The following is a 17,499-nucleotide window of genomic DNA, read 5'->3' on the forward strand; positions in this document are numbered from 1 at the left end:
GACAAACCAGGACTCTAGCTACTTTCTGTCAGGCTGTGACCTTCTCTTGCATGTCTTGCTCCGCTGGCTACTCTGAGACTGCCTGACCTCTGACTCTTTTGCTACCCAGGTGGATTGATCTTCTTCCAGGCTCAGCCCTTGCTGTGAGTGACTGGCCTTGACCTGAGCTACATGAAGAGCTCCAGACAAGGGTGTCTGGTTTCTCCTTGCTCAAGGGAACACATCCCTTGGACATTGCCTGGTGGAAGGGGGGTTCCATCTATCCAGAATTGGGGGCTCCCTGTGCTCAGGTAGTTGGACATCCATTAATTTCTGCTTCCCATTTAGCCCTAGCTGGAGGCAAAGAGGAAGCACTTTTCAGATTTTTCCACTGAGCATAGGGAACTGAAGGAAGCAGATAAGAAGCCAAAACCTTTGGGGTTTCCTTCTCCTATATAGCATATAGACGTTCATCTCCTCTGGGCTTACTTTAGAGCCTTCTTAGCGGTGTAGAGGCCCCATTAGACTTAGAATATTCCATTGCTACAAATACAGAGCTCTTGTCATTTCACTGTGCTAGGTGAGGTAGGCTCCCAACCCGCTGTTTGCTCTAGGCATTGGCACGATTCATTTTGCAAGTGATTGGCATTGTTATGGTTGATGAGATCATCAACTCCTGGCCCCAATGCCCAATCCAACATCAGCTTTTCTGACAGCTCTGTCCTAAGGCTGCAGTTTCCCTGCAGTTAAACCCACAGAGGCTCGACGAACTCCGGTGGTAACAGGAGCCTTGGCATTTACGGTAATACTGCAATCCCAAGGAAACCAAACTCATTCTTAAAAGCTGGCTGAACAAAACTTGTCTCGCCTATCAATTATTCAAATAGAACCGGAGTCCTGGAAGCACTTAATTCCCTCTTCCCCAAGGACTAAGTTTGTCATGAGTGAAAAAGCCACTCTGAGATGTCATTTTGTTGGTTTGGTGGCCACGAGCTGTCAGAGCGCAAAGTTGGGGGATAACTGGTGGGCCCGTGGTGTTTCTTTTCTCTTTCTGCGAGTGTTAGCAATTCTGTCCAAGATCTCAGTTCAGCCATCAAACCGAGGGCTGCAGACAATGGTGTAGCCCTGGCGGGTCTGAGGGCGTCAACTGCTGGCTGCTCCCTGGTTGCTTTGGAAGTCTCAGAGGGGGAAGTGATGAGGAAGTATGAGTCAGAGGTCATTTCACTGAGCCGATACCCCTGTTAAATGGCAGCTGTGCTAGATGGAGGCAGGATGCATCAGAAAGGGCAGGGCAGGAAGGATCTACATGACCCAAACCCTAATGCAGCAGGAAGGTGGCCACAGGGGGCCCCGAGGGGGTACTCACAGTGCCTGCGTAGTGGACGAGCTCGAAGTGGGCCTCAGGCCCCTTGCCTTTGCCCCCCTTGGGCTTGAGGAAGTTGCTGGATTTGCCCAGGTGGTTGTCATAGAGCGCTGCCTTGAAGGTGGCGTCGGTGGCCTTGGGGAAGACGCACTGTTCCTCCAAGATGGAGAAGATGCCCATGGGCTAGAAGGGAAGAGTGGTGGATGGTGTTACAGGAGGCCAGGGGACCCCAACGGGGCCACTCAGGTGTTAGCCTGGGGATGGTGGGAGGGGTGCCACAGACACCCAGGTGGCCGGCCAGGAAGCAGAACTCTGGGCAAGGAGTGCTGGTTATGGTGCAGTAGCTGGTCTTCGAATGCCAAGGCCATTTAGATTGAAAGAGGCTAGAATTCATTGAATCTAACAGAAGGGACGATGGAGGTGACAAGGGGCTACATAGCTCCCCAAATGCTAGCCCCTCCCAAACAGTGGTGTCAGGCAGGCTTGGCCCTCAGGAAAATGGTAAAGTCAATGACACCTGTCTTCTTTGTGTTTAACACTCTTCTATCCGCTCTTGCCCTCAAAGACATTCCTGGCTACCAGGGGCTGCAGATGGTTCTAGGTCTTTTCTCATAGAACAAGGGAGCTCGTAAATGCTGTCCCTCCACCCCAATCTATGGAGGGTCTGGATTTCTAAGGAATATTTCTGGAAGAGGGCAATGTTTAACCCCAAAGGTCAAACATGAGGACATTTCAGGTTCTGTGACAGCTGGATAGGGAGGTGTTTGTAGGTGTTAGGGGACATGTGGATTATGCACACAGCTTGTTTTTGGAGACTCTTTTCATGGGAGGTTAAGGCTGGTCTCACACTGGAGACCCCTGGCTGCCTGGCTAATAGCTTCCTTATGATGGCCCCTAGGTTGAGCCTCAAAGACGACATATGTTATTTGCTTTCTTTATTTTTTAAGTTTTTACTCTGAAATAATTTTAGGCTTGCAAAAGAGTGTGAAGCATTCCTACGTGTCTTTCATCTGACTTCTCGAAATGTTGATGCAACTTCGGTAACAATAATGAAAAACAGGAAATTAACATTGATACAATTCTATGAGCAGACTGTTCAGATTTTGTCATCTGTCCTGTTAATGTCCTTTTTCTATCCCTTTTCTGCATTTGATCAAACCATATATATTCTTGAAGTAGGCCCTTTGCTAAAATGTTCCCTATGGTATGATTATAGGGGTGGCCAGTAGACTGCCTGGGTTAGAACTTGACTCTGCCATTCACAGGTTGTGTGACCTAGGACAAGTTACTTCCCTTCTCTGTGCCTCAATGTTGCTATCTGTGAAATGGGTGTAATATATCACCCCCCCACTCCTACCCCCCACCCCACATGTGTGGTAGCTTAGGATGAGCCAGTGAGTTGAGGCATCCAACAGCCCAACTAACAGTTGTCATTGCGAAACTATCATACCCATTTTGCAGAGAGGAAGTTAGAGGCCAGACCAACCAAGGTCATTAGCAGTGCTGTTAGTGCCACCTCCTTCAGGTACCAGGGAAGTCCCCCTCTGAGCCCCTCCCACCCCCACTCAGGGTCCTGGCCTCTAAGCCCCACCTTGAGCAGCAGGTTACCTTTTCTAGGAGGTCAATGCAGGCCTGTAGGTCAAGGCCAAAGTCAATGAAGACCCATTCGATGCCCTCCCTCTTGTACTCCTCCTGCTCCAGCACGAACATGTGGTGGTTAAAGAACTGTTGCAGCTTCTCATTGGTGAAATTGATGCACAACTGCTCGAAGCTGTTGAACTGGGGTAGGAGGGCAGAGAGCGAGGCATCAGCCAGGACCCAGGTAGAGCCTCCCTGGGACCAGGACTGAGGGATGAGGCACAAGCTGAGCTCAGATTTGCTGTGGGCCAACCATTGTCAGGTGCTGCCCCAGATGCCTGAATGCTGACCCCTGGACGGCCCTCCGTCAGCCCTTCTTGGTTACCCTCCCCTGCAAAGGCCCAGAGCAGCTTAGAACTTGCAGAGCAGGGTTGTGGGGGAGGGGGACAGAAGAGAGTGCAGGGGAGGGGGCACGGGAACGATCCAGCTGACATCGTGTTGATACATGACATCACGTTGATCCATTTACACAAGGGAAATTGGCCAACACTTCAAATAAGGTTTTTCTTTCTTTCTCCTTTCCTCTTTTTCCCTCCCTCCCTCTCCCGCTCCCTCATGTGGTTAATGAAAATCATTGTGGAAAGAACCATTTCTTCCCAAGATAGAATCATTTGAGAGGCATTATGCTTCTGACCCTCTGTGTGCCTCTGGACAGTTCACTCTCTGGGTGCAGTTTCTTTATCCTCATCCAGAGGATGAAAGGGTTTGAGGGGTTTACAAGCCTTAAAAAAAAAATCAGAGAGTGCTTTCTCTTAATGAAATCCCATGCTAAAGCTGCATGAAAAATAGGTTAGAGCAGAGGTGCCGTTTTAATCAGAGGGCATGCTCGTGTGTCAGACCCTGTGCTGAGCTGTACCTGCTCAAAACCTTACGAGGCAAGAAGGAGTAGTGTCCCCATTAACAGGCGGAGAAAGAGAGGCACACAGCTTGGAAGTAGCCAAGCTGGGATTCGAACCCTGTTTGTTTATTGCACACACTCTATTGTTGACATAGACCAAGCTCCTTTCCTAGTCCATTCCCTGGTGGCCGTCAGTGGCTTTCCAGGACGCCAGGGAACCCAGTTTGGAAACTCTAAACCTCCTTCCGCCTATGAAGTTAAAGGATTCTATTGTAGATGGCAGTCAGATTAGCCTTTTAGAGCCTGAAACAAATTGGGCTAAGGTTTGTTTTTTTTTTTTTTTTTTTAAAGTGGGCTCCATGCCCAGCACGGAGCCCCTGGGGCCTAAACTCTTGACCCTGAGATCAAGACCTGAGCCAAGATCAAGAGTCAGACGCTCAACCAACTGAGCCACCCAGGTGCCTCTGGGCTAAGCTGTTTAAGAAAAAAAAATCCACCTGTGGCCAGTAGAAATCTTAAAATAATAGGATAGTGGAGTGGAAAGAACTTTATAGATCATCTCTTCCAGTCTGTTCATTTTAGAGTTGAGAAAACTGAGGCTCCGAGAGGGGTAGCCACTTTCCTAAGGCCACACAGCTAGCTGAGAGCCAGCCTGAGTCCAGAACCAGATCTACTGACTCCTAATCATGCTGCCTCCAGTTACAGAGATAAAATATTCCTGACCCACAATACCAGTCTATGAGGAGACCTGAATCTCTCTCGTGTTGGAAAGAAGTGGGGGGCTACCAGTGTTGTGCTGGCCAATCAGCTTACTCTCTCTCAAAAACAAGAGGAAGGAAGGAAAGAAGGAAGGGAGGGAGGGAAAGAGAGGAAAGGAGAAAGAAAGAAAGTCCTTATCTGAAGTGTTGGCCAATTTCCCTTGTGTAAATGGATCCGCATGATGTCATGTATCATCAACACGATATCAGCTGGATCACAAAATTCTTGAAAACTCAACAGTCAGCCCTCACGAGACAGTACAGGCCGGCCCCAGCATGTCACCCATTCTGTCCAGTCTGTTTACCCTATTCTTTATGATTTGGTGCCATACAAATGAAGATGGAGCTTTCTGGATGCCAAAAGTCAGAGACCGAGGAGCAAACAACTGAGATCAGCCCGCCCCAGGTCCAAGATGAGAAACAAGAGAACTGCAGTGAAAAGTAGCTTTTAAAAGGAAAATGGTCACCCCCAAAGCAGAAACAGAATGCCAGGGCTGGCACACCTCAAAGATCTCGAAGCCAGCGATGTCCAACACCCCGATGAAGAATTGCCTCTGCATCTTGGTGTCCAAGGTCTTGTTGATCCTGACCACCAGCCACTTGAACATCTTGTCATAGATGGCCTTGCCCAGAGCCCCGATGGAGTTGTTGCACTGTTCCATGTTCTGGCCCTTTTGCACAAACTCATTGCCTACTTTGACCCGGGGCCTGGTGATGCCCTTCTGGAGCTCCCCGGAATTGAGACCCATGAGATGGGAGACTTTGTCAGCCACTGAGTAGGGACAGAAAAAGCAGGTGCGTGAGAAACGTGACGTCCTGCCCTGGAGAAACCCAGCACCATCCATCATGGTTCGGGAAGGGAGGAAGGAGAGGGTAGCAGAGATTCTATGTCACCCATGAGAGAAGAGACATCTGAGATGGTTTCCCACACTCGCTCAAGGTCAAATGGCAAAGCAGAGCATAGAAACCAAAATCTTGACTCCGACTCTCTATCACATCTCCCTGAGATTATCAATACCTGGATGTCAAGGAAACATTCTTGGTTTACAGCACATCTCTGAAATGTGCACGGAGCCTCGGAGAGTCCTGAACCCCTGCTGCTGGCCCCCTCCTCCTTGAAGAGCCCCAGCCAGACACCTACCCTCTGTGGTGTCCACTTCAGCCTGCTCTTCTCTGGGCTTCTGCTTGAACTTCATGTTCCCAAAATGCATGATGCCCCCTGTCAGCTTATAAACACCAATCTTCTCCTCTGGGCTGAAGCCCAGCACATCAAAGGCGACCTATAGGGAAGAGAAAGTCAAGACACTCCTGACTTCTTACCCCACAGAATAGAGGCCGTGGCCCTGTAGCTGTGGGGGTGGCACCGGTGGGTCATGGTGGCCACGGTGGTATGGCGTGGGCTCTGGAGGTCAAACACACCCCGGCCTGGAGGCGGGTCAGTTGTCCTCCAAGGAGCCCAGACCAGATGCTCAGCAATGTAGTCATTGTATTTATTTACTCTCCCTGGTCTCCATTTAGTCATCAGCAAAAGGGGCATCATAGGTGGTCATAAGGATAAACCAGAATGACGTTTCAACGTTTAGTCCAATGCTTGACGCATAGCACTTGAGAGATAATAACAAACGGGAAGTCGCATTAACATCACTGTCATTACTACTGCTAAAGCTTCACGGTAGGTACCGGGAGAGGGAAAGGCAAAGGCACATCAGAAATTGATGCTACTGTCAGACCCCAACAGAAGTTACAGGTGCTCAATGTCATACGAGGAGAGAGAGGGTACAGTAGGAACTGCAGAGATGGGAGGGTCGTTCCTAGCCAGGCTGGAGTACGTGGCCCCTTCGGTTCCTTGGAATTCTAGTTCGGTTCTGCTTGCTACGACAGGTGAGAGAGGTGCAAGCTGCAGCCCCAGAGATCTCCAGGGGAAAATGTGGGCTATTGCCTGGCTGCTGGGAGTGGTCTCCACCCCATTTGGATCCCCTCCCTAGGTGACAGTGCCTGCAGGGCCCCCACAGTCTCTGTCCTGACTCTCCCTGCCACATGCCAGCCACGAGGGTCCACTCACATCTGTGATCTGCAGCTCCTCCCCATCGTCCATATTCTCCACCACCGTGACGCCCTGGCTCACCCAGTGGTACTCCTTAGGGTTGGGTACCAGCAGTAAACTCTCTGCCAAGAGCAGGAAAGCAGGTTAGTAGCTGAGTGACGTGTGATTTTCTTCTCTTTCCATTTTAAGCCGGATCCCTAAATGGATCTCCTGTGCCCAGCATGACGGTGGACATCATGGGGTTATAGAGCTGGATAAAACAGTGTCCCTCTGGGATCACCCAGAGTCACGGAGGGACTTGAATGGGGCACTGAATGAGCTTTAGGGTGACAAGAGGGTCTCAGCAACTTGGTTGTGTCCTTCACTACTTGGCCCAGTACCTGGTGCCTATTGGGCCCCCTGTAGATATTTTTGGAATAAATTAATTCCTATCTTTCTCTTTCCTCTGTCCAGTAAATAGCAGTTTACCCTCTAAGGCAGAAGGTAACACAGTGTCTGCAGTGGGCAGTAACAATCACTTGCACATGGTATGCATGGATATTGTTGCTTTTATAAAGCAATATACTCACTTCTATTTTTCTTCATATGTGTGCCCCTCTTGGTCTATCTTTGCTTTTCCACTTTTGGAAGAAACGTGGGTGCAAGAAATACTTTCACGTTCCTTCATCTCTACTGTTGGGAAAAACTAGAGCCCAAGAAGGAAGATAAATATTGGCTGTCACCCTGCTCTAGGGTCGGGGAGGCAATAGGGCCTGGCGGGGAGGGTGGTAGACAAGAGAGCTTGCACTCCACCCAAAGGGGCCACCACCACTCAACTGCCTTGATTAGCACCTTGTGTAACAGCAGGCCCATGGCTACTGGATCTTTTGCTACTCCAGAGAAACCAAGAAGATGGTGGTGTTTGTTGTTTTTTTTTTTAATATGAAGTCTTCCAATTTCAAAACGCGATCCATTAATTAAAAAGGACAGTGTGTCTGACGCAAATAAAGCCCAGTTGTGTGTGGGGAATGATACCTAGTCTCTGGTAGGATTAGGAGGTGTGTATGCGGAAGATTGATCTCTCCCCTCACTTTTTACCCTCAGCAGGTCTGCCATGACTAGTTGAGCAGGTTGATGCCTGCACAAGAGCATCTAGGTGAGTGAGTGAGTATACTGTGCTCATCAGATAATGCACTCAGTGTGGGCTGTGTCCACCCAGAGGGGAGCCTCTTGTTCTCGCACATGAGATGGTCCTGGGCTGACCTCTCTGCTCCTGTCTGAGCACTGGGCCTAGAGGCAGCAGGTCCAAGACCCATACTGCAGGTCTGTGTCTCAGCCATGAGTTACAGACATTCCAAAACCCTATCTGTGGTATGGGCCAGCAGTGGTGTTTGGTCTCATGAGGCCATTGTGAATATGGGATGTAAGTAGAACTTTGAGAAAGTTCCGTGTAACCTATGCATGTAACTCAAAGGGATTCCTGCAGAACAACGGAAGGCAGGGGGGTGGGGTTGTTACTGGACCCTCTGTCCTCAGGAGCTGTTTTGTTATTGAAAAAAGAGGAAAAGCAAGTTAAGGGGCAGGCAGATAGACATAAAGATCTTTACCAATAAGTTCAGGTTTCTTGTTAGAGAGAATCTGGTAGAAAATATGGTAGCCCCTCTCAGCAGCTTGCTGTGAGATGACACGAGATTTCTCTAAGAGATCTGGAAAGGAAGGTGCAAACATGTCCATAAATACAGTCCCATTCTGTCTGGAGTGCAGGGTGCCAGCCAACGGGCTCCCCTCTCCATACAGCCCCATGCAATAGCCAGTCCAGGGGCCGTTCCCTCTGCCCCAGGCATGGCTGCTAGAGGCCTGACTATCGGTGGAGGGGAGCCCGGAAGCCCGAGAGCAGGGCCAGCCCCCCAGACATGAGACAACACTGGGCCCCACACACTGTGTAGCTGGTCCCGCCCCGCAAGAACCCTCCAAAGGGGGCCAGACTCACAGCTCTCAATGTCCGCTCCGGCCAATTTGCCTGTTGTTCCAAAGTGGATTCGGATGAACTTGCCCTGAGCAGGGAGGAGAGGGTTGTGAGGGAGGATACAGGTAGTTCTAGACCAACAGAGTCCCTCATTGGCAGCTCCCCTGAATTCCAAGGGTCCTATTGGGAACGTAACTGAGCCAGACATCACTGTTCGTGGAGCTGCGGATTTCCCACACAGAAGGGTAGAGAAGATGGACAGGGCTTGGAGCAAAATTTAGGGTCTGTGGGGTAGCCCCACAGGGCATTTGTGGGGAGAGGAGCATCAGCAGGAGGGTCTGGCACCTCTGGGAAGCATGCTTCGAGGCAGACATGGAGGAATTTGGCCAAAGGGTGTAGGAGGCACACTACGGAGTCTCTTTACTGACACACTGCATCCCTCTCCCTGAACTTTGGTAGAACCACCGGGAAATTCTCCCGGAAATAGGTGTCTTTGTGTCTCCATCTCTGCTGCTCCTGCCCATCTGCCCCTCACCTCAATTTCTCACCTGCCTTCCCTTCCTCCCTGCCCAGCTCTGTTTACCTAGGCTCCCTGCCAGCCCACTGGCTCAGGCGATGATGGGCCCCAGCAGGAGACTGGGAATCAGGAGGAAAGCATGGGCATTTCTCCTCCCTGGACAGCACCTCAGGTAGTGGAAGGTAGAGCTCCCACAAGAGGACTGAGCTAGCTCCAGAATCCACCAGGGCCCTGGGGACAGCACGTTTCCTGCATCCCTCCAACCAGCCAACAGTGGTGTTTGGAGGGGAGGGATGAGGGGAGGTGTCTACAGCTTTCAGCTAATGTGCATCTCTGGCTCCCCTGTCTGACTTCTCAGCCCTTCCATCACTGTCACTGCTTTCTCCATCACCAAGTCTCTGCTTTCAAGATCCTGGATTTAAATACTGATGTGGTTCTGTTTGATATAGACCCTGACAGATAGGATGTTAAAAATCTCTGGGAAGGAGATGCTGTGACTCTCTTCATTCTATTTGCATGTTTAAATCAGCCCCAATTTCCTTACCTGGAATGGGGTGACACCTATCCCCCCCTCCCCTCAAGGGCCACCATTGCCGCTGCTCACACTTACAAAGCGAGAGGAATTGTTGTTCCTGATGGTCTTGGCATTCCCGAAAGCCTCCAGCACAGGGTTTGCCTGGATGATTTGATCCTCCAGGGACCCCTGACCCAGAGAGAAACACAAGGTTGGGTGCTGCCCGGAGAGTGAGGGCTTTCACAGCACTGTGGCTTTGGAGCCAGGAGCCAAGAGGGGAAGGGCCTTGGGAGGCCTGGCAATCAGGGCAGGAAGGAACCCGGGAAGAGGGCCACCACCTGATGACCATTCCCTGCGGCCCTGACATGGGAGGGGCACCTGGCAGATGACAGGCCTTGCTTCTTAGCTGTTCTGTACTTTGTGATTGCAGGAGAGACTCCTGAGTGAGCCTGAAAACACTTCCCAGGACATCCCTGGTCTTCCTTACAAACTCTCCTTTGCTTTGTGGGCTTTTATAGATGCCACTGGCCCAGCTGTTGCTCCTTGTGCCCCCTGGCCCCCAGGGTCTGCAGAAGCAGCTGAGGGAGGAGCTGGTGTTCCCCTTTCTCCCCTGCCAAGCACCAGCGGCTCTGCCACCTGCCTTTCCGGGGACGGACGTGACCTGGACAGTAGAATAGATCCTGTAGGAGGAGATCCTGTAGGAGGTCCATGGCCTCCTTCTCCCTATGTGGTTCATCCTTCTCTCCAAGCCTGTCTACTCCTCTGTAAAATGGCCCAAACCCACAGGACAGTTGTGAGGGTCACGTGGGCTCTGCTGTGTGTGCCCTCCTGGGTGTGCCTTTCCATGTGTGCCCCCCATGTGTGCCTATCTGTGTGTACCCTCCTGTGTGTGCCTGAAAACAGGGTGGGCTGGCATGACAGACTCTGAGTGTGCCCGTTGGTCCTACCTTTCCATCCGAGGACTGTTTGCCAGTTCCTCCGACGTTTGCAAAGTACTGAATGACCTTCTTCGTGTTCTCAGTCTTGCCAGCACCAGATTCTCCACTGCAAGTGGAAAATAGAAGCAGACAAGTGAAGCACAAAGAAGGGATTGGCCACAGAGAAGCAAAGCAGTAAAAGTTGCAGGCTGAGTGTCACCATGATTCACCCTCAGCCAGGATAGGGACAGACAGTTGGGGGGTAGGGTTGGGGGACACAGAGGCCCCCTCCCAGTTTCACAGGTGCAGCCTTGATGTCCTGCTAAACCCACCCACAGCCTGCAGATTTCCATACAAAGTCCCACCAATTAATTCTAAGAAGGCTTAATTACATGTGTAAGACACAAACCTAATTATATGTATATAGACTGAGAGACAGAAGGGACACTTACGTGATTAGCATAGACTGATTTTCACGATCTGCAGGGAAGAAGACAGCAACAGGAAGATGTAATTAGGAAACACTTAGAAACTAGACATTTGACATCGCCCTGGCCAATCAGTCTGCATTTCCCTGCATCCCACTCAATGGGGAGGTAGGGTGCAGCGACCACCAGAGGACCAGACACCTGTGTCCGGTGGGGTCCATGGCCATGTGCCTGCCACTGCAATGTTCACCTCTGCAGAAAGGCCCCAAATTCACCAGCCCCATTCTATATATTTAACCAGTCATAAGCAACCTAAAAATCACTTCATGGACCACCACGCCACATTGCAGAGATCATACAGGGAATGGTTAAGTGTTGACTTGAATCCTGGGCAAGTTACTTAACCTGGCATTCCATGTTTCTGTAAAGCTTAGAAGGGATGCGGTGTGAGGTAGGGCCTGTACTTAGCAAGTGCCCTGCACCCTTACTGAGCCCTGGTACCCAGTGTTAACATCACACCCTGCTGCTTCTCAGCACGTAGTGAAGATCTTCAATGGGTAGTGTGGAGTCAGGGTTGGGATTGGGTAGCCCGTGGTTCTAAAATGTTCGGAGCCAATGGCAAAAAGAGTTTTTGTCGCCCACCCTGAGAGCCCTAGAGGCCCTGCTGTACTCACTCATGAGCATGTCATGGTAGGCGTTGTCAGAGATGGAGAAGAGGTGGGGTGGCATCTCTGTGCGCTTTTTGCCTTTGTACATGTTTGCCACGCGGGCTCCGTAGATGGGCAGCCACTTGTAGGGGTTGACTGTCACACAGAACAAGCCCGAGTAGGTCTGGTGGGAGGTGAGGAAGACAGTTAGCTGGCCTTTCCTTCTGATGTCCTCTTCCCTCCAAGCCCTAGCCTGTCCTAGAGCAGCCTGGGTGGGGAGGGCGCTGCCAGCCTGGAGAGGTACAGTAGCATCCCCTCCTGGAGGCAAAATCTGTATTGGAGCATCTAGTCAGTGAGCAAAACAATCCTTCACTTTCATATATTTGTTTCATTTTCTTCTGTTTAATTATTTGCATAGATAACACAGTCACTGCAAGGGCAAATATGCAGGAAAAGGTCTCTCCAGCTGCTCGGTGTCCCAACTCCTCCTCCCTCTGGGGAAGCACTGTGTTAATTTCTAACACCCTCTTCCATGGTTTTTGATGCATATACAAAGAAATCCAGGGATGTATTCTTACCCACCCCACTTCTTGTTTTTAAAGCAAAAGATAGCTTTCTATAATACTGTTCTATATCTTGCTTTTTCTGTTTAATCTATCTGGGAGATTTTCATGAGAATTCACAGGGAGACTTCTGGGGTGTTTTAACAGCTGCAAAGCCCTCCCTGGGTGGACACCCTCCCTCCCCCCCACCCCCAGTGGGCAGCTGGGTTTGAACTACTCTTAAGAAGAGGAACCATCTTCTCTTTTCACCACAAGGCAATTTTGTAAGGAAATTGTCCCATTAAAGAGAAAAGAAAATCAGAAAAACCAATGAAGTAGTAGAAGAAAGGGGAAAAAAGGGGAGGACAGAAAACAGCCACGTCCATGGGTCCCCATCCATGAGTTCCAAACTGTCTTTCTCATTGCTGGACCCTCACATTCACCTGAGAGCCCAGCCCCGACCCCGTGCTTCTTTTCAGGTAGACTTTAAAACCTTCCGCCTTGACCCAAATGGGAATAAACGCCTCCCTGCTTGACGCCAGCTTCTTCTTAGCATAGCTGCCATATACATATTAAGTTTTATGAGGAATCTTATTAAATAGAAAGTGACCCAAAGAAAGAGAAACAAAGATGAGATAGAGCTCACTTAAGGAGTTGAGAGCAGGACACACAGTGTATTACCCTGGGACCCCTGCCACTGAGTCACTCTTTCCCGCCAGTCCTGTCTGAGGGTGGGGGTGAGGCAGACAGCAGATGGATGGATGGATGGTTGGATGGACGGACGGACAGGGGGTGACATCTAACAAGGCCATATGATGTCACCAGAGGGAAAAAGATGTCTTGATGGGAGAGTCTGCAGTGGTGTAGTAGGGAGAAAGACTCCCGGATGGCAACCTCAGCAAAAGGTAGACCAGCTGCCTGTGGAGATGGCACCATCACTGAGACATTGAAGGCTTGGAGTGGAAGTTCTAATGCGTCAGAAACATGGTCCCTGTGCCCTTGTCTGAGCCATACTGTGTGACGGTTGCTGGGAAGGTTGAGTAGCAGCTGTGTCCTTCCCATCAGGAGGGGCGCAGAAGGTCAGCAGCCACCCCTTGTCCCCACCGCCAGCCCCGGGGAACTCACATAGATCCTCATGTTGGTGTAGCGTTGGCGCAGATTGTTCAGGACGCTGGCCTCATTCAAGAAAGTCATGTCTGCCATGTCACTGGCTTGGTAGAATTTGGGTGGGTTCATCTGCTGGACATCATCCTTCTTCACAGTGAGAGTCTGGGTGGGGGAGTGTCAAGGCACAACAGGAATTAGGGAACAGTATAGTCAGCAGCCATGTCAGCCTCTGGCACAAGGTACCACAGACTCTCTGGTATCTTGGAACGAGCTGGAGTCAGGTGACCAGTGGGCCCGACTCCTGGTCCAGCCATGTCCCACTGTGAGGCTTGGGCTGATGAGAGACCTCCAAGGCCACCAGAGTCCAGATTGCCCTTCCTCTGAAAGAGGGATCACAGGAGCTTCCTTGGCTGGTTGCGGGGAGAACTGTATTAACTTAAGCGGGATCCTGTAAAATACCTTATAAGCTATTAAGTTCCATCCCTACATTCAGAGCACCTCTAGACCCTGCTTCTGTTCCTGCCAAGTCCGTGCTGATAGCTGAGCAGAACTTGCTTTTCAATCCCAGTGACACTTTGCAGAGATGTGACTCTTGGCTCTCTTCCTTGAGAATTGGCAGTGGTTTCTAAACAGCGTGAACTTTTTCATTGAAAAAAAAAGGAGGGGGCGCCTGGGTGGCTCAGTTGGTTGAGAGTCTGACCTTTCTTTTCTTTTTTTTTTTTTTTAAGATTTTATTTATTTATTTGGGAGAGGAGAACATGAGTGGGAAAAGGGGCAGAGGGAGAAGGAGAAGCAGACTCCCCAGTTGGTGCCGAGCCCGACATGGGGCTTGATCCCAAGACCCTAAGATCATGACCTGAGCCAAAGTCACACGTTTAACCATATGAACCACCCAGGTGCCCCTGAGCTTCCAACTCTTGATTTCAGCCCGGGTCATGATCTTGGGCTTGTGGGATCAAGTTTCTCATTGGGTTCCATGCTCAGTATGGAGTCTACTTGTCCATCTCCCTCTGTTTCTCCCTCTGCTCGTTCTCTCTCTATCTCTGAAATAAATAAGGTGTTGCCTGAGTAGTTCTGTCAGTATAATAATAATACTATATATATAATACTATAATATGTAACAATAATAATAAAATAAAGTAAATAAAATCTTTTAAAAAAAGACATTTCCCTGCTCCCCCCAAGCCACCTTAAAGAAAAAAATTGAGGGGCGCCTGGGTGGCTCAGTGGGTTAAGCCTCTGCCTTCGGCTCAGGTCATGATCTCAGCGTCCTGGGATCAAGCCCCGCATCTGGCTCTCTGCTCAGCAGGGAGCCTGCTTCCCGTTCTCTCTCTGCCTGCCTCTCTGCCTACTTGTGATCTCTGTCAAAAAAATAAAAATAAAATATTAAAAAAAAAAAGATTTGGGGCACCTGGGTGGCTCAGTGGGTTAAAGCCTGGGCCTTCGGCTCAGGTCATGATACCAGAGTCCTGAGATCGAGCCCCACATCAGGCTCTCTGCTAGGCAGGGAGCCTGCTTCCCTTCCTCTCTCTGCCTATTTGTGATCTCTCTCTCTCTGTCAAATAAATAAATAAAATCTTAAAAAAAAAAAAAAGATTTAAAAAATAAATAATTTTTTTAAAAAGGATAAAATTGAAAGCAAGTGAGCAAGCAAATAAGACCAAAATAATAATAATAATAATAATAATAATAATAATTCAACGAATCCTGAGCAGTTAATGTGTCAGGGTGAAAGTAGTAGTACAGGGTTAGGATCCTGGAGTGCCTGTGTAGGCAGGCAAACCCCATCCTCCCTCTGCGCCCCAATTTCTTCATGTGTAAATGAAAACCAGCACCAGCTCTTAAGTTCCAGCATCTGGGACCAAAGCTCAAGTCATGTGATCCAGAAAATAAACATCTTTGACAAGCTGCCTATAGCCTGAGATGTGAGGCTTGAACATGCACTGGGATTTCTGGGACTTTTAATAATTTATGAGTCCACTAGACAGATAATTTGAAACCTTGACAGTTCTGGAAAATCTACCCAGTAATGGTCACCACACCCATGGTAAATCAAGCTGGGTTTTATTCCGAGTCCATTTCTGGGAGTTCCCAGATCTCTGGGCCTCGCCTTCAGGCAAACACTTCTCTCTCTCTCTCTCTCTGTCAGCGGAGGCAGAGGACAGGGGCTTTTACCCTTCTCTGAGAGGTCAGGTGACTCAGCCTTTGTCCCAGACCTGTGGTGCTCACAGAAGTTATGCGCTGTCCTTAATGTCAATCCCAACCGGGGCCCCTGGGGATCCAAGCTCTCGTACATTACACCGCAGTGCTCTGCCCTTCTGAAAAGTCGGCTCTCCAGAGAAGTTAGCTTGACTTTCATGTTCCAGTCCCCTAGAATCTGGGGATAGTCTCATCTCCCTGCTGCTGCTCCCCTCGAAGTGAAGCAAAGCACAGATCTCAGCTCAGCTGCTGCAGGTTCTGATCGCCGGTCTCTGGCCTCTTGTCTTCCTGACATTGACCGAGGACCAACTCACACTCCTGCTGCTCGGCCCACCACGGAGAAATGGTCTTGTGACTTGGGGGCATGTGGGTGTTTGAGCCCAGTATAGCTAGGTTTGAATCTGAGCTTGGTGTTTGCTGTCTTTGTGACCATGGGCAAGTTATGTAGTGCCTCCCTCATCCTTTACAAAATAGTAACTCCTAAAATCCCATTACATAAGATTATTGAAAGGATTAAACAAAACATCCAGTGCCTCACCAGGAGTCTGCCATAGCGTAGCGGCTTAACGAACCCAAATTGCTATCTACTCTCTCGTCACCCCCACAGTCAGAAAACAGTGGAGACCAATAGAGAAGTGTGCTGGTAAACCAGCTATATGGGTCGGCGGGTGGGGGAAATCCCTGATTTATACCATTTGTCAAGACATCAAGCTGCCGAAAGTTTAATACTTGGCTGCAAAGTCCCTGGTTGTTTAGCGTTGGGTGTTGGGTCCTCACAAGCCAGGACAAGCCAGCTCCAGCACTGCCGCCGTGCAGCAAGGGACTCCGAGCCTCCATCTGTGGGCACGCAGGTGGAGAGCTCCCTGAGTCAGCCAGGGTGTTCTGGGCCCTGCCTCACGTTCCTCATGCCGCTGTGAGCACACAGTGCAACTGCTGACGTCTGCGATGCTTACTGCTGTGCCCCATGAAAGTAACTCTCACACAATCTCGTGCACACACGTGCTATTTCAGACCATACAATGTACTTGCCTGTGCCCTACCATGTTGGAGTCTCTACTGGGGGAGAGTCAAAGCTCAGGGAGGGCAGGTGTCTTGCCCAGGGCCATAGTTCAAGTGTAGTCAGGTCAGCACACAGGACTCAGAGGCATCTGCCCTCTTACCATCCTGCCTCTTGAGCATGGGCAGCAGAGCCTGGGTATCTGCCACTCCCTAAGCTCAGTGTCTTCCTGGAGATTATTCCCCACTCACCTGGTTGTTGACTGTCTTCACGGTGACCTGGTCACCCTGTTCAGACTGGATCTCCCCAGCAACGAAGCCCTCTTTCTCGTCTTTGACCCAGCAGGACTTCTTGATGTCATAGGGCTTGTTCATGGCTTCAATCCTCTCCTTTTCTGGAGGTGCCAGGAAGGGCATCGGGTCCACATCGTCCCCACATTCACCTTTGTATCCACCAGGCATCGCGGCTTGGCTGATGGGGGAGCAGGAGAGAACCAAGGGAGGGAACCAGGGCTTCCCTGGGTGCTGTAGGGAAGAACAAGGATAGTTTGCCAAGACTGATGGGTAGGCCGCAACAAGTGCCCCAATAGAGATGGGGTTGCTTCTCTCAGGTCACTTTGGAGGTCTTGTGGCATTAGGTCTTAATAATCAAGAATTAGAAATTAGTTAATAGCACCTCAGAGTTGTTATAGCCCCCCACCAACTGCAAAATACTTTTGCCACCTGTCCTCTCATATGCTCTCACACTAAGGCTGTGAGGTAGGGATCAGGAAACTCATTTTATGGAGGAGAAGACGAGAGCCTGGGGAGGCTAAAGCAAGGATTTTAACCATGAAATTGGTATAAGAAAACAATTACCACTTGGTTTTGCTTTCCCTTAAGGTATGAACAGAGGCCACAAGGCCCAGTAGGACCCCAGTAACACAGTTCCTGTTGGGTTTGTCCCCAGCAGAAAGCACGGTTAATCTTTCATTTTAGCCTGGTTGTAAACATCTTAAAATATTATTTACCCTCATCTCAACTTTGAAATCATGGTCTTATTAGATCCTGAGTTAGCTGTTATTTAA

At 49.9% G+C, this 17,499-nt stretch overlaps 1 protein-coding gene across 1 annotated transcript in view; it reads right to left on the minus strand.

The window, feature by feature from the left end:
* The window catches only part of LOC116876473 (myosin-16), a 60,251-nt gene extending 43,299 nt beyond the window's left edge, over positions 1-16,952 (minus strand). The window contains exons 1-13 of the mRNA XM_032872658.1: positions 16,685-16,952; positions 13,256-13,399; positions 11,616-11,772; positions 10,966-10,993; positions 10,544-10,640; positions 9,693-9,785; positions 8,590-8,653; positions 8,207-8,305; positions 6,639-6,742; positions 5,718-5,856; positions 5,080-5,348; positions 2,951-3,121; positions 1,346-1,525 (exon numbers count right to left, since the gene is read on the minus strand). Coding sequence (XP_032728549.1) covers positions 1,346-1,525; positions 2,951-3,121; positions 5,080-5,348; positions 5,718-5,856; positions 6,639-6,742; positions 8,207-8,305; positions 8,590-8,653; positions 9,693-9,785; positions 10,544-10,640; positions 10,966-10,993; positions 11,616-11,772; positions 13,256-13,399; positions 16,685-16,894 — 1,755 coding nt within the window. The 5' untranslated portion in view covers positions 16,895-16,952. The remainder of the gene's footprint in view (positions 1-1,345; positions 1,526-2,950; positions 3,122-5,079; positions 5,349-5,717; positions 5,857-6,638; positions 6,743-8,206; positions 8,306-8,589; positions 8,654-9,692; positions 9,786-10,543; positions 10,641-10,965; positions 10,994-11,615; positions 11,773-13,255; positions 13,400-16,684) is intronic.
* Between the last annotated feature and the right edge of the window lie 547 nt (positions 16,953-17,499).

Source organism: Lontra canadensis, unplaced genomic scaffold (assembly GCF_010015895.1).
Source record: "Lontra canadensis isolate GAN:19392208 unplaced genomic scaffold, GSC_riverotter_1.0 scaffold45, whole genome shotgun sequence".
Lineage (NCBI taxonomy): Eukaryota > Metazoa > Chordata > Mammalia > Carnivora > Mustelidae > Lontra > Lontra canadensis.